The sequence below is a fragment of the Mobula birostris genome, chromosome 3, assembly GCF_030028105.1.
Source record: "Mobula birostris isolate sMobBir1 chromosome 3, sMobBir1.hap1, whole genome shotgun sequence".
NCBI lineage: Eukaryota > Metazoa > Chordata > Chondrichthyes > Myliobatiformes > Myliobatidae > Mobula > Mobula birostris.
Genome location: NC_092372.1, coordinates 28,997,615 through 29,021,225, shown reverse-complemented (window position 1 = coordinate 29,021,225; position 23,611 = coordinate 28,997,615). Strand labels below are relative to the sequence as shown.

The following is a 23,611-nucleotide window of genomic DNA, read 5'->3' as shown; positions in this document are numbered from 1 at the left end:
TGTTTTCTTTATCAAAACCACTAATGACATATTATGTGATAAAAATAATCTACCCCTGTTTCTTGTAGTTGACAGGACCTTGGCCATGAACACAGCTGTCCATATTATTTTCTTGCAGCATTTCCTACCATGATCTAATTGGTACCGTGAGTGTTCCGAGCAGAAAATGGATAATGAGCAAGGACTGCATCTCCCCTCACAATCGTCCTTTTCAGACCTACAGTACTGTGCAAGTCTTAGGCACATATATATATAGCTAAACAGCCTCTAAGACTTTTGCACAGTACTGTACTTGTTATCAAGCAGCAGAGAGTGAGTTTGTAGATCCAGCAGGAGTATGTTGGGAATGGCAAGGGTGGAGTGCCATGGGAAGGGTGTAGGATGGGTGGCAGAGAAGGCGTGCCAGGGATAGAGTGTGGCACGGATACAGACACACACAGCTCTGAGATACCAGGCAAGGTCATTTGAATCCAAACAATTGGTTTATTGATTATTACAGAGTACCTCTCTGGCACTTCCCACTCCCTTCCCCTTTTCCCAACCATTTCTTCCCCCATTCTGATGTTTGATGTGAACATCTGAACCTCTTGACCAGGTCTGCATGCTTTTATGTATTGAGCTACTGCCATACGATTGGCTGATTAGATATCTACTTTAATGAGCAGATGTACAGGTGTAGCTAATAAAGTGGTCACTAAGTATAATAATGCTGTTAATTTTCAGTAGTTTTACTGAGATATCTCCTTATGCATTCCCATTCTCAGTTCCCGGGTCATACAAACAGTGAAAGCCATTATATAGGTGAGACTCAGCACTAAACATAGATTCAATAGAGAACATCCTTAGTCACAGCAGGGAGGAGTGACATCACATGGCAACACCCATCACATGAAGGTAATTTCAGTACTCTTTCACTCTAAAATGTGAAAATATGAATCTGTTCAGTTAAAACACTGCAGTTTGCTTTGAAGATTTCCTTTAAGAAACATTTTAAATTCCAAGTTAGTTGTTACTCCTTCACAGTAAATGCGTTGAGTTTGACAACACCTCATTGTTAAATCTAATCTTTGCTAGGCTCTTTATTCATTTTTTTTAAAAGGAAGGGGCTCCTTTTCTTTATGAACATCACTAATAAAACCCTGACTGCATTAATTAAATAGCTGTAAAACTTTCCATTACCTTTCATGGCCTCTGCTGCCTGGATAAGTTCAGTGACAGAACCCGCCACACGTTTTGAATACCCTGCCAGCTGCTGTTTAAGATCTGCCGATGGCTTCTGAAGAATCTGGAAGTGATATGAAGTAGTACTGAGTAAGAAAGATAATACACTTCCTGACATTTTTATGGTACCGTACAACTATTCACACACAATGAAAACATTCAGGTAGGTTTAATCAGGTTTATTAAACATACATTTTTAATAAAACAGTGGCGAAGACTGAGAGGAGAGATCAGGTCATGATTTATAAAATTATGAGAGCCATGGATAGAGTAGGTGCCAGTATCTTTTACTCAGGGTTCAAATATCTGAACCAGACGGCAAAGGGCACACACTTAAGTTTTAAAATAGCACTGGGAAAACGCAATGGTGCCTTATTGGCAGCAAACAAAACGACTAACTACAGTATTAATCACGCTTTTTCTGGACCATTGGTCACTGTATTCAATGGCCTGTAACTTCCACTTTGGAGTTGAACTTTTGAACCGCCTATACAACTTGACATTTTAGCAGTGTGAACGGAAGTCTCAAAGGAGAAGGACAGTTGTAGTGTGGCGTGTACGGGCTGAATCGAGATGGCAAGTCCTGGGCCCGAGAGAGAAGACCAACCCAGTATCTGACTGATTTAAGAGCCGGGCCGGATTGGGAAGGCCAGGTACAGGCCGAATTGAGGTGGCGGTTCCCGGGCCCGACAGAGGATTGAAGTGGCAGGGCCTGGGTCCGAGTCTGAGAGTGAGGAATGAGCCAATCTTTGGCCAATTTAAGCACTGGTCGATTGAAAAGGTCGGGGTGTCGGGGCCTGAGGCAATGGATGGGCCGGTGTTCAGCTCACTGTTCAGCAACGTTTACTCATCTCTGCACCAAACCTGCAACTAACAGGTTCCCAGACCAGCTGCAGCAATGACTGGCTTTGTGGCTGTGAACTCATTTTCATGAACTTTAGCTTAGAATGCTATTTGCATGCTTATTATTGCTTGCACAATTTTTTTTTTTGCACTTCGGGTGTTTGATCAACTTTTTGAATGGGTTCTATGGGGTTTCTTTATTTTGTGATTGCCTGTAAGGAGAAGACTCTCAAGACCGTATATAGCATACATATTGTACTTTGATAATAAATGTATTCTGAACATTGAGAGGGGTTGAGTTCTAAAGAGATGAGCGGGACAAGTTTTTTTTTTAAAAACAGAGTGGTGGGTGCCTGGAGTTCTCTCCCTGGGGTGGCAAACAAGTCAGGGGCATTCAAGAGGCTCTCTGATCGGCACGTGAATGTACAGGAAATGCAGGGAAATGGACATTGTGTAGGCATAAGTTTGGTTGGGCATTTGATTCATAATTTAATTAGTTTGGCATAACATGTGCTATTAAATTTTTGTAATTGATTCTGATATTTCGTAAAGCACAGCATGAAATGCATTTTTCCCTTCAAATGCCAAGAAGTTAAAAGGAAACTTTACTGTGCTTTCCTGGTTTCTTACAACCGCTTTAGGTGACAGAGCAGAAATTGTACTTGACCAAGTTAAGGTGGGATGAAGGATTCACAAGGCTTGAGGCCCCAGTCCCCAGACCTAATGCTGGAAACACTCCGGATGGAATTTGTTCTTCTTTGAACGGGTCAGAATTGCTGTACTTATCTTTTATTTGTGCTCACAGTATATTCAGGGACTTTGATTGGGCAACGCAGCTAACACCTTTGTACCCAAACTCAGATGAGGCATCAGAGTAGTAGGTTTTTTGGTCCAGTGATTAGGCTGGGGTTAACTGAGAGCTGCTGAGCAGTGCAGCTCAGAGGGCCTGCTTTGCGCTCTAGCTCAATAAACAGTCTCTAGGGATCAGCTATAGTGAAGGATCTTGTTAGAACGCAGAGTACCATCTCTGCTAATCCCTCTTTTAACCAAGTCAATTGTCAGTGTTCCTGGTGAAGCATTTCACTGAATTCCTACTTTTGAATGTTTACCCCCATGGCATAAGCTGTGGAGGGAAGTTGTCCTTTATACAGTAAACTATTCAACTAAGGCAAGTCTACTTGAAATTAGTCTCACTTGGTAGTGGAAGAACTTGTCCAAATATACTAAGCTTCCTACTATTTTATAATACAAATGACATCTTACCAAAATAATTTGATGGTAGTACGTAGGAAAACAGTGCATGCAATTTGATAGTGGTCAGAACAAAACATGCCTTCATATCATAAATCTATTACAGAAACCAGCACATTTCAGATCACTATAATGCTGAAGTGAACACACACACACACCCCACACTATTTGTGGAAAGAGTTATCATTTCACAAGTGAAATGAAGCACTACTTCACAAGAGTTATCATTTACAATCAGGTCACATGAAGGTGCAACCTACTGCTGCCACAAAGACCTCTTGACATCTTCAAAACATGCTCAGAAAGGTGAATCAAATCATTTGCATAGCTAATGATTGCATTCTTTTTTGAACCACTAAAACGCAGTAGGGAGCGTGTATCAAATGGCATCTGTTACATTTCTGAAATGACAACCAGATTCGGTAACTTCTGACAGAGTTTAAACCAATCTGCCTCTGAAAGTGGTACCATTGAAAACCAAGAGTTAAAGTTGTTGCTGAAAACTTACTGTCCACTTCATACTTGCTAAGTTAATTGCTTAAGGCAGATTTGTTTTTAACATTACATCATTTTGGACTATAAGCCTAGATTCTAAGAAATCCTTTCATACAAAGCCAAGTTTTTAAAAAGGAAGATATACAAGGTCGCATACTGCATAGAGCAAAGCAATTAATATTTAGTTCCAATCAATTGACACATTGTTTTGTATTTTTCCCTTCAGCGGCATTTTGTTTAATTTATTGTTCCCTGGAGCAGGCTGTAACAGATCCATCAATAAATGGGAGTTAAGATTATTAACCTGAGGGGCAAGCTTCATTAGTTTTCAATGTAGTAAACTGTGTTCAGGTCTGGCCATCCACAGAAGCAATTAAGGGCTGTGTAGGAACTATGAAATTTGCACATATTTGGCAGCATCAGAAGTTAGTCGCTCTGCAGTACATCATGGCGGCAGCAGCAGCAGCACAGGCAGTGGGAGGGATTAATTCCACAGCACTCCTTGTATTCTCTATATTTGGACAGATCCATGCAGAACATTGCAGAATGGCCAGGCAACTAGTGCTGCTAACCACAGGCTCAGGATACTCACCGGCTATGAAATAAAGCGAAGGAATAGAAAAGAAAATGCGATGGGAAGAAAAGGAGACATGATTTAAAGTTTATAACATGACAAAACCAGAAAAAATGTCCAAGAAATGGAAAAAAAAGAGATTTGTTTGGGAAATATCGCTACTTACGACAACATATTAAGAATGACTATAGTTTTCTTAGGAATGTTAAAAATTACCACACACATAGGCATCGGTTTCTCTAAGGTCAACTACATTCCATACCACAAACTTGCTCAAATAATCAAGATGTTCAAGCTCTTCAACTCCTCCATCTAATTACATAAATGGCACCGATTTCAGCTGTGTTTATCAGGAAACACCAGCTTAAAGGTTTAACCCTGCAGACAGGAAACTACAAATGGCCCTAGTATTGCTGGACCAGGAAATGGTGAGAATCACCCGGCTGCAGATCCTGCCCTCAACAAACCATGGAAGGAAGACACTTGTTCATGTCAGCTGTTCAGTTGAGCAGCCCATGGCAATTGAATAGTCAGATGAACAAAGGAAGGAATAGCTAGCTGAGTGAAACAAAATGGCTGTCAGCAGAAACATTCAGTGCTTTCAGGGACAGAGAGAACCAACTGTCAGATAAAGGAATGGAGGAGGAAACTCATTAAATACTTGGAAATGCTTTTTAAGTGAACTTAAATTAAGACCTTGCAGAGAACGAATATACCAGGGTTAGGCAAAGATTAGAGAATATGGATTGTTCTCCATAAAGTACAGGAACGTCGACAGAACAATTAATTGCTAAAATGTTCTTTCTCTCAATTGGTATTTCCTTAAATTTAAACCACAACACATTACTTACAACAAGCACGTGTTCCAGTAGAGCCAGGTATCCCTCAGAACATTCTTTACCAAAACGAAGAGCGCGGGTACGGACATCACTGGACACTTCTGGGTGATAGGCTGCTTGCTACAGGAACATTGAGAGATAACATCCATCACTGATCTGACCTTAGTCTCACAAGGGCCTTCTACTGGACCCTCAGCTTCAGAGCCACAGTTACTTCTATTTTTTAATCATTTCATAAAAATGACAAATATTTGTCATCACATTTTAAAATCTGATCCATTATTCTGACACAGAGGAGGCAGTTCAAACAACAACAAAGTGGGGGAGTAAAGAATCATTGCTAAATTCAACAGATGTTTCTTGTAGAGATTAGAATGAAAATATGATATGATTAAAAAGATCACTACATGGAACCATGCTTACTAAGCAAAATTTTGGAATGATTTCTAAGTTCTGTAAACTAAGAAGCTTATGAAATTAATTTAATTATAAAATTTAATTTTAAAGACTTGGTGACAACCTCATTATGCCTCTCCTTCCTTCAATTGGTAGGATAGGGACCTGCTCATTGCCAATCTCAACAATCTCAATGACACTTCAAGGTTAACAAGTCAGCTGAAAATCAGCTCACAGCCACAATGTTTTGGGCTCAAGTCCCATTTCAGATAACTGAACACACAAAAACTGATATTTCTATGGCATAATGAGCAGCTTACTGTCTGCCTTTTCAGGTGAGCATGAAAGATCCTATTACACAATTTCAAACCAAAGTGTTCCAGCAAATAATATTTAAAGGTAACAATTTATCTGGTTGCTTTCTAATTGCTTAGTTTTGGAATCTTGCTCACATTGATCAGCTGATTTTTTTTAACCCCTGTATTACGGTGACTATGATATTTTATTGACTCTTAAATGTTTCAGGACATTTTAAAAAGAACCAGATTGCTGCAATAAAATACAAATCTTAATATTCTTAAGATGACATCGTGAAGGGACGGTGTTCATTTTACATCAAACATATTCAGAGCCGTTTGAATGGTGAATCAGTCCAAACAACACTGAATTCTGCAGGATGCCCATGAAACAAACTTTCAAGGACTCGTCTCATGTTCTTGATATTTATTGTTCATTTATTATTATGTTTTTCCTTTTAGTATTTGCACAGTTTGTAGTCTTTTGCTCACTGGTGCCGTCTTTCATTGATTCTATTATGGTTATTTATTGAGTATGCCCGTAAGAAAATGAAGCTCAGGGTTGTATATGGTGACATATATGTACTATGGTAATAAGTTTACTTTGAACCTTAGGTATCAGAAGATGAAGAGTTTGCAGAACTGTGCAGAGTGGTAACTGCTGGACTGATGGGCCAAATTGCAGCCTTTTATACTGCAACCATTTTGTGGTTCGCACAGTAAAAGAAAAAAAAAATCACCAAAATGGCCTTTCTAAAATTAATTGAATAGTTTTCCCAGACTTCTGATATCTAATTGTTTGGGTTGATGGCTACTCCAGTAAAGTCAAAAATGCACCATAATCCCACTGCCATTCCTTTCATTGTGTGGTGACTGAATAAAGAACGTACTTTAATAATTTAAATACCTTACAAGAATGAAGCATCTCTGCTATAGCTTTCCGACTAAGGTTGGCTGTGGCAATAACATCCTCTTGACGACAGGAGTTTCCTGCTGCCACAGCTTTAGCTGTAGCGACAGTAATACCTTTAGTCATACGGATGAATTCCTCCGGAGTAGACGTTTTAGGTGGTGGATCTGCTGAGCAAAATACCTGAGAGGGATAAAATATTGGTTTAATGAAAAAGACATTGTTATTTTAACATTTCTTCAAATGTCCATTAACACATTCAAGAGTAGTTTCTTTAAATGGAACCCAAGAGGCAAGATTTTCCACACAAAGAGTGATAGTATTTGGAATGAACTGCCTGAGGTGGTAGAAACAGGTATAATTACAACCACTAAAAGACATTTGGAAAGGTTTAGAGAGTTATGGGCCCATGCATGTAAATGGGACTAGCTTGCGTATGCACCTTGGTCAGCATGAAGGAGTGAACCAAAACTTCTACTTCCAAGCATTTTGACTGGTGGCGTCACAGCCTGTTATGGAGCCTCCAATGCACAGGACTGCAAGAGGCTGCCGAGTGTCAAAGACTTCACTTCCATCATGCTCCCTGCCATCAAGAATATCTTCATAAAGCAGTTCCTCAAGGAGGAAGTGTCCATCATTAACGACCACCACCAACCAGGGTGTGTCCTCAGCTCATTACTACCATCAGGGAGGTGGTACAGGAACCTGAGGACTTGCACTCAACATTTTAAAAACAGCTTCTTTCCTTCTGTCATCAGATTTCTGAATGGTCCATGAACACTTCCTTGAAATTCATCTTTTACAATACTTCTTTCCTTTTGCAACTTACAGTAATATTTAGGTATTGCTCTGTACTGCTGCTGCAAAACAACAAATTTCATGACATATGTCAATTATAATAAATCTGATTCTGACTAATTTTTAATTGATTATCCATATTGCTCACAAAATGCACATTCAATTATCTACTCTTTTTAAAAAATCTCCACCAAATAGTGACAGTTTCTTCTCTCCTTCTAAAGATAAAAATTAGAGGCAAGCAGATTGTCCAAATGCAGTAGATTATCCATAGCTCTTCTCTTTCTAAAGAGCAGGTCAACTTCCTGTGTATACTTGAGGAACAGCTAGATACAATACATTTGACTTTATCCACTACTCTGGAGTGCTAACAGTTAGGCTAACTTGCAAACATTTTGTAAAATGCCGATAGATCTCCTCCGTTTTCAGAGAAAGATGACAGGAAAGAGATTGAGCCTGAGTTCTAATTTTCCATTGCAATCCACTTGTATGGATGACTGATGCGAAAATAAGACTTGGCTGTCATATTTATTACTTACTCTGTCAATCATGTCTACACCTTGTAAGGATTTGTCATTCAGCCAAGTTACCAAGTAGAAGCTGGGATCCCTAAATTATGCCAACTGATCCAGACCACTAACTAGGCCAAATTAATGGTATGTTTGCCACTTGTTCTGGTGCCCAGGCAAATTTTTGGTTCCATAGACTTCATAGCCTAGACTCCAGCTCAACTTCTCAAGCTGATGTTCCTTAAAATCCTGGGTAATTATCCAGTATTCTGCTCAAATCCTTTCATGTTTTATTTGAAGTTTACTTATCGAAGCCAATGGTCATTTTTGTCAACAATTCTGTAATAGCTATTCAACCTAGTATAAGCTATACATGAATTAAGTTGAATATTTACTGACTGTTGCCACTTCTGTTCTTGCTCTGATTTTATTCCAATTTTATTTCCCTCTAATATTGCTCTTCTGGTGTTTTTCCTTTTACTCAGAGTTCCTGCATTTTAAAATGCTAAACCACTCCTTTTAAACTGTTACAACTTATTGTTTCTGTTCACTATTCAAATTTTACACATTACTGTTATGAAAAAGGATCTAGTGCTTTCTTGGCGTACGTGATGAATAACCCCTACTTAACCTTCCAGCCTGGTACCTGTATTGTTTTGAACCAACATTTCGATGACAAACTCCACCACCTTCATCAGGGGTGATGCTATTACTGTTTTCCTCCAATGAATAAGTAAGTATTTTAAACATAATATATAGAATTGCCACTTTTTGAACAAAAACTACTAAAAGATTTAATGAATTATAAGTCAAGAAATGTAGACCCAACAAATAGCTTAATCAGTGGAATCGTGACTAGCTCGCAATGATAAGCTGAGCTAGTCTTTCTTACAAGTGACTAACTGTACAATACGTACTGCAAGTTCTTGACGGATGTGTTCAATTGTTGCTTCCAGAGCTCTTGTGCCTCTGGTGGCTTCATCTTCTACAGCCTTTACAGTCTTCAAAAGTGAAGTCACATTGGTGACCATAACCTAATAAGAGCAAAGATAGTGTGTCAATCTAAGAGCTATATGATTGAGATAATTCTTCTTGATGGAAATGCAATTTTCAAATGAACTCTACTTTTCATTTAATTCTAAAACATTTATTTTCACGGAATGAACTCCAGGCCAAAAATTAAGCAGAGACATCTGTTGAATCAGTAGCTTGGAGACTTCTTTTTGTTCAGGGAGAGGACATTAATATCATAAAGATTACTACAATAATCAATCATAAATGTTTGCCTACTAAAGCACAATACTTTGAAGGTCACCCACAACACCAAGAGGAATATTCACACGGTACTTTTTGGGTGGTCTTTAAGCAAAGTGCAAGTGATTCACATTTTTTCAGTACAGAGGAAGCAGTGAAGTGTAAGAACACTGCACTTGGTAGATTATCATAGGATTTGTCTGGAGTTGTATTTTCATTACAGGGATGGGTTCACAAGTTAAAACTCTTCACAGGGATTAAGATTTACGCCATTTATAGTTTCATTGACTTTAGATACCAGTTCAGAGTCACAGAAGGCGGCTACTTTGTCAACTCATTTCCTCTCTGAGGAACTATCTAGTCACATCCACATTGCAACACTTACCAGTGTTAGTTTTACAAGCCCATTTCCCTATACAGCCTATCCAATTTTGCTTTTGAAATCGTTGTTCCATCTCACTTCCAAACTTGCTGCCAACTGATCCAGACTACTAACTATAATAGTACACTATAATTATACATTAAATGTATAATGCATTTCGGTAAAAGGAACAATAGTGCAGACTGTTAAATGGGGAGAAGGTTCAAAAATCAGAGGTGCAGAGGGACTTAGGAGTACCTGTGCAAGCCTCCTAGAAGTTTAATTCACAGATTGAGTTGGTGGTAAAGGCAGCAAATGCAACGTTGACATTTATTTCAAGGAGAACAGAACATAAAAACAACGATATAATGCTGAGCCTTTATAAAAGAGACTAGTCAGGCTGCACTTGAGTCTTGTCAACAGTTTTGGGCCCCATATCTCAGAAAGGATGTGTTGTCGTTGGAAAGAGTCCAGAGGAGGTTCACGAGGATTATTCCAGGAATGAAGGGGTTAACATATGAGGAGCATTTGGCAGCTTTGGGCCTATAGTCACTGGACATTAGAAGAATGCTGGGGGGGATCTCATTGAAACCTACCAAATGTTGAGAGGACTAGATAGGGAGAGGATGTTTCCCGCGGTGGGGGTATCCAGAACTAGAGGGCACAGCCTCAAAATTGAGGGGTGACCCTTTAAAACAGAGGCAAGGAGGAATTTTTTTTTAAGCCAGAGAGTAGTAACCCTGTGGAATGCTCTGCCACAGACTGCGGTGGAAGCCAGGGTGCATTTAAGGCTGAAGTTGATCGCTTCCTGATTGCCCAGGGCATCCAAGGATATGGTGAGAAGGCAGGTGTATGGATTGGGTGGGACCTGGTATCAGCCATGATGGAATGGTGGCATAGACTCAATGGGCTGAATGGCCTAATTCTGTTGCTAAGTCTTATGTCCTTGTGATGAAGACACGAATCAGCCTGCATTGTCGAGCAGTGTGGTATCATTGTGTGCATCACAAACAGCTATGACAGCAACGTATCAAATGTCTAATCATCAGTGACATAAATTCTACAGTTAATTAAGATCTTCAGGAATAATATTTGCGATAGGGAGGGAGTGATGGAGAATATTTAATAGAGAGATGAGAGATAGCAGTTGCTGGAGTCTGGATTCTGATATATAAAAAAATAAAACTGCTGAAGAAACTCAAACAGTATCTGTGTTCGGTTCTGGTCATCTCACTACAGGAAGGATGTGGATACTATAGAGAGAGTGCAGAGGAGATTTACAAGGATGTTGCCTGGATTGGAGAGCATGCCTTATGAGAATAGATCGAGTGAACTCGGCCTTTTCTCCTCGGAGCGACGGAGGATGAGAGGTGATCTGATAGAGGTGTATAAGATGATGAGAGGATTGTTCATGCGGATAGCCGGAGGCTTTTTCCCAGGACTGAAATGGCTCACACAAGGGAACAAAGTTTTAGGGTGCTTGGAAGTAGGTACACAGGGGATGTCGGGGCTAAGTTTTTCCACACAGAGATTGGTGGGTGTGTGGAATGGGCTGCCAACGACGGTGGTGGAGGCGGATACAACAAGGTCGTTTAAGAGACTCTTAGATAGGTACATGGAGCTTAGAAAAATAGAGGGCTATGCAGTAGGGTAAATTTAGGCAGATTCCTGAGTAGGTTACACGATCAGCACAACATTGTGAGCTGAGGGGCCTGTAATGTGCTGTAGAATTCTATGTTCTGTGGAAGCAAAGGTATGGTTGACCCTTTGCGCCAAGAACATGCACCAAGACTGTAGTAGGAAGGTAGCCAGAATAAAGAGGCGACATGGAGGGATGAGAAAAGCTGCTGTGTGACAGGTGGAATTTGGAGAGGTGGGAGGGAATCATAAACAGTGGAGCCAGGAAGGGAGGGCAAGGGGTGGGGAAAATTTGAGACAGGAGCTGCTGGCTGGTAGATGGAAACAAATAAGGAAATATAAATTGAAGAAATGGAGCCACCAGACAGGAGAAGGAATAGGAGATGATTTGGAACCAAATAGGGAGCGATAATACATAGGTGAAACAAGGTGGGAGAGTGGATAGGATGGCTAGACAGAGGGAGAAGAAAGCCAGGTGGTTTGGTATATATGTGAGGGGTAAATGGAACCAAGTAGGGCAGGGTGTTGAATCTAGGGACTGGAAGAGGGGGAGGGAATGGACAGACAACCAAGATGGACTGGTTGGAATAGAAAGGAACACAGGAGCGTGGGTTAGGTGAAACTGGAAAACTCAGTGTTCACACCTTTGGACTACAGGGTTCCCAAGTGGAATATGAAGCGTTGATCTTCAAATTTGTATTTGTCTTCACCATGGCAGACAGCAGCAGACAGAGGGCTCAGGATGGGAAGCTGAAATTACCCTCAGTCCGAAGCTCTGGATGGCCATAGCTAACAGTGTGCAGATGCTCCACAAAATGGTCACCTGGTCCGAGAGAACATTTAATGACAGTTGCTGAAATACAATAAACACTGATCTTTATTCTGTATCTACCTTAGCAGCATTCTTGAGATTATACATGGATGGATCATCTGAAGCCTTTCCTGATGCACCCTTTGTGGCACTAATGAGATCAGCCAAGGCCTTTGCCACATCTTTCACTGCATTGATTAATACAACCTGAATAAAGTAATGACAGGGAGATTACAAAAACAAACTTTACTATACATTATCCATATTAAAAAAATCAATTGCAACTGCAACCCTTATAAGGAAATTGAATGAAGTGACACATCGAAGAGATCCAGGCTAACTCTTGGATGGTTAACAACTAAATTGGTAAAATACTATGCATATCAAGTGGAAACATTATAGTAAAATGACTTGACAAAATTCATCGTGTTGTATCACAAAAATGAATTATGGAACAACATATGAAAACTCTACTTTGCAATGCTGACCTTAATTTGAGAAAGTGTTGGTACAATAGTCAAAGCAGTAAAGATTAGCTTTATTTGTCACATACATTGAAACATATGGCGAAATGTGTCATTTACATCAAATCGGCAAGGATTGTGCTGGAGGCAGACTGCAAGTGTCACCACACTTTCAGTGCCAACACAGCATGCCCACAACTCACTAATCCTAACTATACCTTTTTTGGAACGTGGGAGGAAACTGGAGTCTCCAGAAGAAATCCACCCAGCCACAGGGAGAACATACAAACTCCTTACAGACATCGGTGGGAATCAAACCCTAATCGGTGACTGCTGGTGCTGTAAAGTGACTGCACTAACTGCTGCATTGCCTTTCACTGTCCAACTTTCACAAGCTAGATTTTTGGCACTGTTAAAACTGGTCAGGTTAATGTCTAGAGATACTTTGATTTTGAACAGTACTTCAACGAACACCAGAAAAGGCAATCACTTTGAAGCTTGTGTAAAAGTAAACTTTCTACTGTCTTCTGTGGGTTTCCTATAGTAAGCATAGTAAGCACAGCAAGTTCACCAGGAACTAGGCAGAGTCATTTCAGAATAAGGGGTTGACCATTTTAAACAAATTAGAAATTTCCTGGAGGATCGTGAAACTTTTGAAATTCTCTTGTCCAGAAAGCTGTGGATTATTGCATATATCCCAGGTAGAGAATATCAGATATACAAAATAAATGAGTCAAATGCTCTGCCAAGAAAATAGGTAGGCAGTTTTCAGGCTAAGGTTGTTTTAGTCATGATCTTATTAAATGGCAGACCAAGCTTCAGAGTTGATTGGTTAACTCAAGGGAAAAGAGTTGTCTAGAATCCATCAGTACAAAAAGGGAAAAGGCAGATTATCGATTGTTAATATTTAGCCTTTATGGGAGGGAACAACACTGCGGAAGTTGATGGGTTTAAGTTAACAATTAGTTCATCTAGCAAATTTGATCAACAATGGTACTGAGGGACCACAATCAATACATGGACCACTTGTACTAGAAGTACTCCCACACCTTCCCAAAGGTTGATTATCATTTCATTAAAGAAAGAAAACGAAGTGGTAACATATGGTTACCTTACAGTGACGGCCACCACCTGCAAATTAATTAGAATAACAAGCAACACACATCAAAGTTGCTGGTGAACGCAGCAGGCCAGGCAGTATCTCTAGGAAGAGGTATAGTCGACGTTTCAGGCCGAGACCCTTCGTCAGGACTTTCATCCTGCATTTCTTGAATTAATTAGAATTATGGTTTTGCTACCAGCTGTATTTTTTTTTTTCCCAATCTTGAAGTTAAAGATATCCCCTAGTCATTCATTGGTGCTCTGGTTCAATGACACCACCAACAACTTGCAGTTATTTAGTATCTTTAAAATAGCATAATATTTCCACGGTGCTTCAGAGAAAAATAAAGGCAAGCTAACTAGGACTGCAAACCGGTTAGTGCTATCAACACCACCATACAAAAGATGAATTTGCACACTCAAATGTGGGGAAGGCCTGAAGAGCCCTATGACCTATTCCTGCTCTTATTTTCATGTTCTTTTTTTTTTAAAAAGATTTAGTATTCATGAAAAATGTCAGGTTGGTTTTCCAGCTTAATTGATAAATTAACTAGAAGATTTCCTACAATATGCTCTGCACTTGAAAATTGATTCTTTCATTTTGGGGTGTTTTTTGTTAAGAATCTTTGCCAAAGATAAATGTAAACATTTTTGCAACATTCATGGACTGAGGATCTTGGGACTATTTTATATGTGCTATATGTACCTTCTGCTGTGTATGACTGTTGGTACTGTGTTTTGTGCCTTGGCCGCAGAGTAACGCTGCTTCATTTGCCTGTATTCATGTATGACAATTACTTGAACTTGAAGTGCAGTCTGTCTCTCGCTCTAGAAACCAGTCTAATTTGTTTTATTTTGTGGGTAAACTGGCGCGTGGAGCTGACAGTTTAATCTTTCTATTCAGCATTGTGCCAATAATATGCCCTCCTGACCCATTCAACACTTAAGTTTTCTGTAAACCCAAATTTTATTTTTGCAGCAAACAGATTATGTAATTAACTGGAATTGCTTCTTAGAAGCAGGATAATGATACAATGGGATCAAAGGGATAAAATGCACAGAAAACATTTTGACCTGTGTTTCAGGATCATCTGAGCCCAAACTTGCAGCTCCTAATTTCACCACATCGGCCAGTCGAGTAATTGTGACAACTGAGGACTGGGCCGCATGCGCCAACTTCTCCTGACTTGCAGCGGCTCCCGATACAAGTAGCTTTGTGTCTTCCACCAGAGCTTTGGCAGTTTTCAGAATGTTTTCCCTAAAGTGATTGTGAAAATAACCGACACAGTTGTGAATGACAGTCATTTAGTTCTCTTTCAGAGAAATTTATCAACATGCATTTCAATACTGATTCAAGTCTGATTTATGAGACTTCTGGTGGAAAGGATCAGCTAACATTTGATCTCAAAAACCTTAAGTTTGTACAAGAACAAAGGCTAACCCAGAAATCCATTTAAACCCTGCCTAATATAAACACTAACATAAGGTCCAAATACCATATATCGTAGATTCCTGAGATCAGATAAACTGAACATTAACTGGATTTTTCTGCACAGGTGCTGCATAATATGTTGAGTGTGCCTTAACACATAATTTCTATACCAGAATCAGAATATATAAAATAGTTCAATTAAATAAGTAGTGCAAAAATAGAAATTAAAAAAAAGTAGTGAGGTAGTGTTTATGGGCTCAATGTCCACTCAGAAATCAGATGACAGAAGGGACGAAGCTGTTCCTGAATCATTGAGTGTGTGCCTTCAGGCTTCTGCACTTCCTTCCCAATGGTAGCAATGAGAAGAGGGCATGGCCTGGATGGTGGGGGTCCTTGATGACGAATGCTACCTTTTCTAAGACACCGATCCTTGAAGATGTCCTGGATACTTATGGAGGCTAGTGTCCATGATGGAACTGACTAAGTTTTACAACTCTCTGCAGCTTGCTATGATCCTGTGCAGTAACACCCACCCCCCCAGCCCCCAAACTCCACAAATACCAGACAGTGATGAAGCCAGTTAGAATGCTCCCCACTGTACAGCTGTAGAAATGTGTTAATATTTTAGGCAATGTACCAAATCTCCTCAAATTCCTAATGAAATAGTTGTTCGGTCTAATATGAGATAGGTTCAATATAAAGTCAGAGGAATAGAGCACAGAAATTAGTCCTTTGGCCCAACTTGTCTATGCTGATGAAGATGCTCATGTTACCTAGTCCCACCAGCCTGTGCTTGGCCTATATGCCTCTAAACCTTTCCAAGTGTGTTTAAAATATTGTTATTAATGGTAAAGTGAACCCATACAACTTGGTGACATTGGTTTTATTTTGTGTTTGATATGAAAGCTTGTCCATTGCATCCTCAACTCAGCAGCTCCCCATTAAGCTTAAGGTGGTTGGAGGAATTTAAAGCTTTTGGATGAACTCCTTACGACACCATTTGACCTAGAATCATTTTGGGGTGGTAGAGTACCCAACTAGTGAATGGCCACCTCGACAGTAAGAAAATAATCCTAATTTGCAATTCTTTACATGGTGAGATATTGAGCACTGAATAAAGGTACTGGATACAAAGTACAACAATCTTTCACAAGTCAGCCCGTGAACCTTCAGTACTGGCTATAGACACTGCTGGCTTTTAAGATACAAGATACTTGAAATTATCTGCTCTACAATTTTACCTGTGGTCAGCGAAGGTCTCCTCATTTTCTCGGTTTAGTGTTCCTGCAGTAGCGAACATGATAGTTGTGTCTAAGTCGGCAATGATACCAGATACGGTACTGGCAGCAGTAATGCAAGCCTGGGTTCCACGGTTACCTGCCTGCAAAGCTGCCAACACGTGGGATATCTGGAAAAATAAGAAACAGTTTTGGAAATAGATTTGCAATTTGCACGCACTTGGATAAACTCACAGACAGAGCTGGAGGAATTCAGCAGGTCCAGCAGCATTCATGGAAGGGAGTGGACAGTCAATGTCTCTGGTTGCCATCCTCAATCAAGACTGGAAAGATGGAGGGAAGATACAAAAATGTTGGGGGGGGGGGTGAGGAGTGGAGTAGGAGTTGCTCACGATGGTGGATCCAGGTGACAAGGTATGGTAACAGGCAGGTGGGGTGGGGGAGGAGAAAGAGTGGGAATGATACAACAAGCTGGGAGGTGATAGGAAGAAATAGCAAAGGGCTTAAGAAGATGGAATTCAATAGGAAACAGCAGTGGACTATAGAAAAAAAGAACAGGGTGGTGGACAATGGGTGGGGGGAGTGTGTGGGTGATGGACTGATGGAGGGGAGGAGGAGAAGAGAGTTAGAGTGATGGAACTGGTGCTATAAGTGTCTCCAGGACTTGGATAATAAGCAGTTTACTTACATTAAGCATTCTGAGCTAGAAGTGCTCGTCTAAAAGAGGTAAACTTAAAGTGCCTATGTCAAGATTTTGAGTTGAGATTTCAAGAAATGATGGATGGTGTTTAGCCTCGTTCCAAATCATGGCCGTTTCATCATCAACATCTGGCAATTTTCTCTTTCAGCTTGATGTTATCTACTTTTGGGCTTTGAACAAAGAATTTAAAAAATCTGAGGCAAGCTGCAAGGCTATTTCCTCTGACCTGGTCCAGGACCAATTATTTCTCTTTTAGATACAAGTAATGGATACATCAATGTAGGATTACATATGCATGACTTCTTATGCATATTAAAATCAATGTTATTCCGATTTTAGTAAAAGCTCTCATTTTTTTGCCTCTTGCACAAAACGGCAGCCTATAAATCAAATCAAATTGCCCAAAGTTAATGCAATCAGTGTTTAAAGTCAATGAAGCCATAACACGAGACCTGAATCAGCTTACAAGGATAATTGTTATAATCTTAGGTCATGTCACAATGCTGGTATCTGTCCAGAAATAGGAACAATGTGAATGGTCAAGAAGAGCTGCTGCTGGCATCTGCAATGAACAAGCACGGACAGTAGGAAACCAAGCCAGGTACTTTTACAATGCAAAGTGCTTTTATAGTATATTATATACATCAGTTGGAAATTGTTCAATGGTTTTCTGAGCTAAACACCAAGAGAATTAAGAATATCTAAATGCACATGACGTTCCATTTTGAAAATATATGATGATAATTCAATACCTTTTCAGAAACTTTGCGAGCACATTCAATGAGTTCTTTCTTTGTGAAGGCATCACTGGGACTGCACTGGAGTGAACCAGCTTTGAGAACCAATGAAGCACAATTGTGACCCAGTTCTTGCACACGGTTCTTGATGTGATTCCCAATCTAGGAGTGAATTTTAAACAGATTATAAGATTGTTGAGAGCACCACAATGATATTTTATTTAAGATAATCACAACACAGTAATCTAATGTTTATCAAGCCTCAATAAAAATTAAAACAATATCAAATCAAGATAGCAAGTTAGTACTACAATTGTGATTTTACCAAACACTGAAGCATTTTGGTTACGTCTAAAAGGATTATCAAAAAGATGGGGAAATAATTTTGTACTTTGTATTTATTTTACCTTGCTTTTAACTAACATCGTTTTGCCTTTTAATCTCATGTTTGCACCTTATCCCATTGTAAAGCTACACTGCCTGTTATGAAAAGTGCTCTATAAGTAAGTTATTATTATTGTAACTGCATTAAACACAAATCCTATTCTAGTGAAGTTACCTCTTCATTTTCAGCTGTAATGGCTGCAGGATTGGCTTCTTGTGCTAGCTGTCCATAGTCACTCGTGAGCTGATTCGCCAAAGTCCCCAGCTCATCTGGGTTGGTGGTTGATTTAGTAACCTGTGGAAATACAGAAAATGAGAAACAGCAATTCAGACTCAATAGCTAAGTTCAAATGGAAACTTAAAGTAAAAGGCACTCACCATTTCTTGAACTGTGACTGCAATAGCTTTGGCAGTCTTCACCATGGTGGTCTGGTAGTCAACAAATGATCCCTCAGGCTCCACTGGAGCATTTTCATCAATCTATGTGTAGAGCAAAAAGATTTAAGCTCTTGCCACCCACATGCACTTAAAACAGCTGTGGATTAACACCACAAATTCAAAAAAAAAACACCAAAAAACTGATGTACATAATGCAAAATAAAAATGACATTGTTGAGAAGAATTCACGGTTTTTGGCAGCTTTAATTGATTCTGTTGTCTTAAACGGGACAGTTTTCTACTATTCAGTAATTTGCCTGATTTGCAACATAATTATTAACCTTTGACCCAAACATTTGATTAGCACATTTCTAAGCAGCAGCAATGTGCATTTATAATTAAATAATTGAGTTAGTATATCAATTATGATTAAATACCACTTCCACAATCCTTTACACTTACCCATTTCTTAAATCCAGAAAGACCCAAATGAATTTTACATTAGAATCCCTGGAGCTGGGTAAAACTAATGGTAATAATTTTCTAATAATGCCTAACCTTTTTTCATGGGCTTCACTGGAATGATCAACCTGAATGGTCTTGTAAGTGTGGCAGTAAACACCTTCTTGAAGCACTATAGTCCTTCTGGAGAAGGATCTCGATCCTTCATCGGGGGTGGAGGTGAGATCTGCTCACTCTGATCTCAGTGTGATCTACCCAGGGCAGCGGCTCTCACCTTGTTAATGGCCTGGTTGATGGAGTCCACCATTCCGCTCACAACACCCGCAGCACTGGCTGCATCGCTGAGTGTCCCTGAAAGGTCCTCCACTGCTTCCTTCATCATCTGCACAGACTCTTCCAAGGCATCTTGGGTCTGTGCTGCTTGCTAGAAGAAAATAAAACACTTGTAAATTAATGCCACAAAGTCCAATGTAACAGTTCCAATAAATTTCATTATAGATTTATAAAGTTCTTCCCAAATTTAATCCAGAGTTCTTTATTTCATTATACCTCCTAGAGAATGAAATAATTCTTCCTCCTTCCTTCTCATTCCTGTTGGAGGATCTCAGCTCAAAATGTCAACTGTTTACTCCCCTCTATAGATGCTGCCTGACTTGCTGAGTTCTTCCCGCATTTTGTCTGCTGCTCAAGATTTCCAGCATCCGCAGAATCTCCTGTACTTATAAAAACTACCATTTTGCATCCACAATCAAAGCCCTTTTATAACTTTGAAAATCTGCTCCTGTGTGACCCACCTACAACAATCCATAGCATTCTGGGTAATTCGTGCTCTACCTCTCCTGGGTCAGTACAGATTTTGAGAAGCACAGTGCCCGCTCTACATGGGATCTGACAAAGTCTCAATACACCCGAGACACCACTTCTGTACACCAACCCACCAAAACTAGCATTTCTTTGGACTTGTTGCAAATGTGGATGAGCTATTAACAATCAGTGCAAGTGGAGGCATAGCAGTTGTTGGCCTTGCACTAACTTGAGTGTTTATTAGCAAGTTTCTGAAACGTGCTTATATTGCCATTGGTGTGAATTTTAGAAAGAATACAATGAAAAACGAATGACATTTGACACCTTTCTAATGCATTAAACACAAAGCTTGTTAGAATCCATGTGGAGATTATATTCTGAAAGCTCTATTTAAATATATGCTGCAGATTCTCAAGATTACAAAGCACTAACTTCAAGAACCTCTTCTATGATGTTCTCTGCTTTGTTCCTCAAACCGTAAGGACTGCGTGCATGAAGAATGCATTTACAAAAAAGGCCACAAGCCTCAACAAATTCCTGAGCGTGCTGCTTACCTTTGGATTGCCACCTGCTTCTTTAGCTGTATACAGCATCTGAAGTGCAGATTCTGCTAGCGTCTTCGTTTGATCCAATAAGTTCATCTGTTGTTGGTGATTCACTGCCTTTGATGCTGCACCAATTGAAGCCAAGGTTAGTGGCTCGAAGTAGCTTGCCATCTGGGCCACCTGTAAAATTTGTACACAATGTATCCAACCATGAATCAGAAGTCATTCTAATTCACTTAATTCTACTTATCAATATTAACCAATAATTCTTCCATGGAGAAGACTGTGTGTTTGGCATGAGGTATCTGTGCCTTATTTGCACACCTACAACACAGCAGTTTAGGAACTAAATTCACCACTACTCCACTGTAGTTATAATGGGTTATTTGCAATAGATCAAAGACAAATTTAAAACATTAATTCTAAATATTTTAAAATTAATGGCCTTGCCTACTGCGTTCCTCCAGCATTTTGTATGAGCTGCTTTTAAATATTAATGTTAGTTAATTTTGTATATAGTTTTTACTTCTAGGCTTTAACAATTAGTCAAAGTAAATTTATTATCGAAGTCCATATATGTTACCATATACTATCTTCAGGTTAATTTTTCTTGCAAGTATTTTAATAAATAAATAACTTCAACAGAATTTATTTAAAATTCTATCTAAACAAAGACGGACAAGCTACCAAACTGCAAAAAAAGACAAATTGTGCAAATAAAAAGTGAATAATACTGAGAACTTAAAGTTTTAAGTCCTTGAAAGTGAGTCTGTAAATTGTGGAAGAGTCCAGGGTTGTGATGATTGAAGTTATGCACGCTGGTTCAGGAGTCTGAATGTTGTAGGATAACAACTGTTCCTGAAACTGGTCGTCTGGGTCCTAAGGCTCCTGGACCTCCTGCCCAATGGTAGTAGTGGTAGTTTGAGTATTAAAGTTGGTGATAATGATTGGGATGGTGGAGTGGAGCTATGTCTCTACCAAAGGAAGAGTAAGGTGCTTCTTCCCTCTGCTAGCATGTAGGTCATACTTGGGCAAGGTGTAGCACCTGCTTAGCCCCCCAATTAGGGTCATGAGAAATCATGGGAGTAAGTGGTGCACAGTTGTATGAGGAGCGGTGCATATCACAAGTCCTGGTTATGCGACCACTGACACCAGGCAATCTCTGAAGAGCACTGATAACGGCTGGGGGTCACCCATCTTGTAAAGACACTGCCCAGAAGACGACGATGGGAAACCACCACAGTAGAATTTGCCAAGAACAATTGTGGTCATAGACCATGATCGCCCACGTCATACAACACGGCTAATGATAAGTGCCAAGCTTGTTAATACCTTTGTAGACCAGTATGTTAACGAAATGGGTAGAATTTGGCTCAAACAAAAGAGTCTAAAGAAATATAAAAGTGACTGGTACCTCAAATCATTTACTTTAACTTTGGTGCTGATCTCCCCCTTCTCCAATTTTCCTATTGGGAGAAGCAATAGAGTACTGCATCCCTTTGAAAATGACTACTAAAGTATCTGACCTCTAATCTGTACTTTTTACAAGCTGTGAGCAAGATCAGGGTTTACCACCTCAGCAGCGAAAAGGCATCCTTGTATCATTCTACAACTGAATGGCTGGTCGAAACCACCAGTCCAAACTTGATGTGCTTCACTGTCTATTTCTATGACTTTACACATCACTAAGGGAAACCTATATTTTGGAAATACCATATTATGATAGCTTTAATTACAGATATTAAAAAGAACATTCATTTTGGCACACAAGCAGCATTAGGAATTTATTATACATAATATAGATATTTTACCTTGTGTCCTAATTGTGAAGCCTCAGCACGAGCTGCTACTGCAACTGGATCAATCAGATTGCTGATTTCATGGACAGCTCCAGTCATCTGATCATGTAATGCCTGATGGAAAATTGGAATAAAAATCATCAGTTCCTATTTGGCATTTTTAACAGTGCAAATGAGAGTCTAGCGCACAGGAGAGTTTAAGTCACATTTGTATTTTATATTACAGGTAAAAATCATTTAAAAAAGATTCAAAATGTTAACTATTCTTTTGCCTTCACAGATGCTGCCTGGCCAGCCAAGTTGTCCAGCAGTTTGTTTTTTGCTGCAAATTACAGCCATCTGCAGTCTCTTGTCTTCTTACTTATAGGTTGCCTTTCACAAAGGCAAGGCATTATAATGTGCCTTTCAGCCAATTGAATATTGAGGTAGAGTCATGACCACAAAACAAAATACCAGACAAACTCTGCACAGCAAATTGCAATCAACACAAAAGATTCTGCAGATGCTGGAAATCGAGTAATAGACACATAATGATGGAGAACTCAGCAGGTCAGGCAGCATCTATGGAGAGGAATAAAGAGTCGACATTTTGGGCCAAGACCGGAAGGAAGGGATGGAAGCAAGAATAAGGTGGGGGAGGGCAGGGAAAGGAGCCACAACCTTTTTTTGTTTTACAGTGTTGCTGGTTTAGGGATACATATTCCTGCATGTACTGCCAAGAAGGCCCACCAGCACATTTACTTCCTGAGAAAGCTAAAGAACTTTGGCCTGTCCCCTAAAACCCTCACTAATTTTTATAGATGCACCGTAGAAAGCATTCTTCTAGGGTGCATCACAACCTGGCATGGAAGTTGTCCTGTCCAAGACCGGAAGAAGCTGCAGAAGATCGTGAACACAGCGCAGCACATCACACAAACCAATCTTCCGTCCTTGGACTCATTTTACACTGCACGCTGTTGGAGCAGTGCTGCCAGGATAATCAAGGACACGACCCACCCAGCCAACACATTTTTCTTCCCTCTACCCTCTGGGAGAAGGCTCAGGAGCTTGAAGACTTGTACGGCCAGATTTGGGAACAGCTTCTTTCCAACTGTGATAAGACTGCTGAACAGATCCTGACCCGGACCTGGGCCGTACCCTCCAAATGTCCGGACCTGCCTCTTGGTTTTTTTGCACTACCTTACTTTCCATTTTCTATTTATGATTTATAATTTATATTTTTAATATTTACTATCGATTTGCAGTCCAGGGAGCAGGAAGCGCAGAATCAAATATCGCTGTGATAATTGTATGTTCTAGTATCAATTGTTTGGCGATAATGAAGTATAAAAGTATAAAAAGTGTAAAATATATATTGAAAGTTCAAAGTAA

General features: G+C 39.8%; 1 protein-coding gene and 1 long non-coding RNA gene across 3 annotated transcripts in view; one reads left to right on the top strand and one right to left on the bottom strand.

Moving 5' to 3' along the window:
- Positions 1 to 23,611, bottom strand: part of tln1 (talin 1) — a 237,027-nt gene that overhangs the window by 12,483 nt on the left and 200,933 nt on the right. For both annotated transcript variants that reach the window (XM_072252383.1, XM_072252384.1), the window contains exons 40-52: positions 22,253 to 22,354; positions 20,451 to 20,621; positions 19,367 to 19,516; positions 18,631 to 18,732; positions 18,428 to 18,547; positions 17,884 to 18,030; positions 16,435 to 16,601; positions 14,836 to 15,019; positions 12,278 to 12,403; positions 9,050 to 9,166; positions 6,823 to 7,008; positions 5,236 to 5,343; positions 1,180 to 1,285 (exon numbers count right to left, since the gene is read on the bottom strand). In XM_072252383.1, coding sequence (XP_072108484.1) covers positions 1,180 to 1,285; positions 5,236 to 5,343; positions 6,823 to 7,008; positions 9,050 to 9,166; positions 12,278 to 12,403; positions 14,836 to 15,019; positions 16,435 to 16,601; positions 17,884 to 18,030; positions 18,428 to 18,547; positions 18,631 to 18,732; positions 19,367 to 19,516; positions 20,451 to 20,621; positions 22,253 to 22,354 — 1,786 coding nt within the window. The remainder of the gene's footprint in view (positions 1 to 1,179; positions 1,286 to 5,235; positions 5,344 to 6,822; positions 7,009 to 9,049; positions 9,167 to 12,277; positions 12,404 to 14,835; positions 15,020 to 16,434; positions 16,602 to 17,883; positions 18,031 to 18,427; positions 18,548 to 18,630; positions 18,733 to 19,366; positions 19,517 to 20,450; positions 20,622 to 22,252; positions 22,355 to 23,611) is intronic.
- On the top strand, positions 1,744 to 6,658 carry LOC140194946 (uncharacterized). Its single transcript, XR_011885329.1, has 3 exons — positions 1,744 to 1,874; positions 2,706 to 2,830; positions 6,531 to 6,658. It is a non-coding gene; the product is annotated as an uncharacterized lncRNA (long non-coding RNA).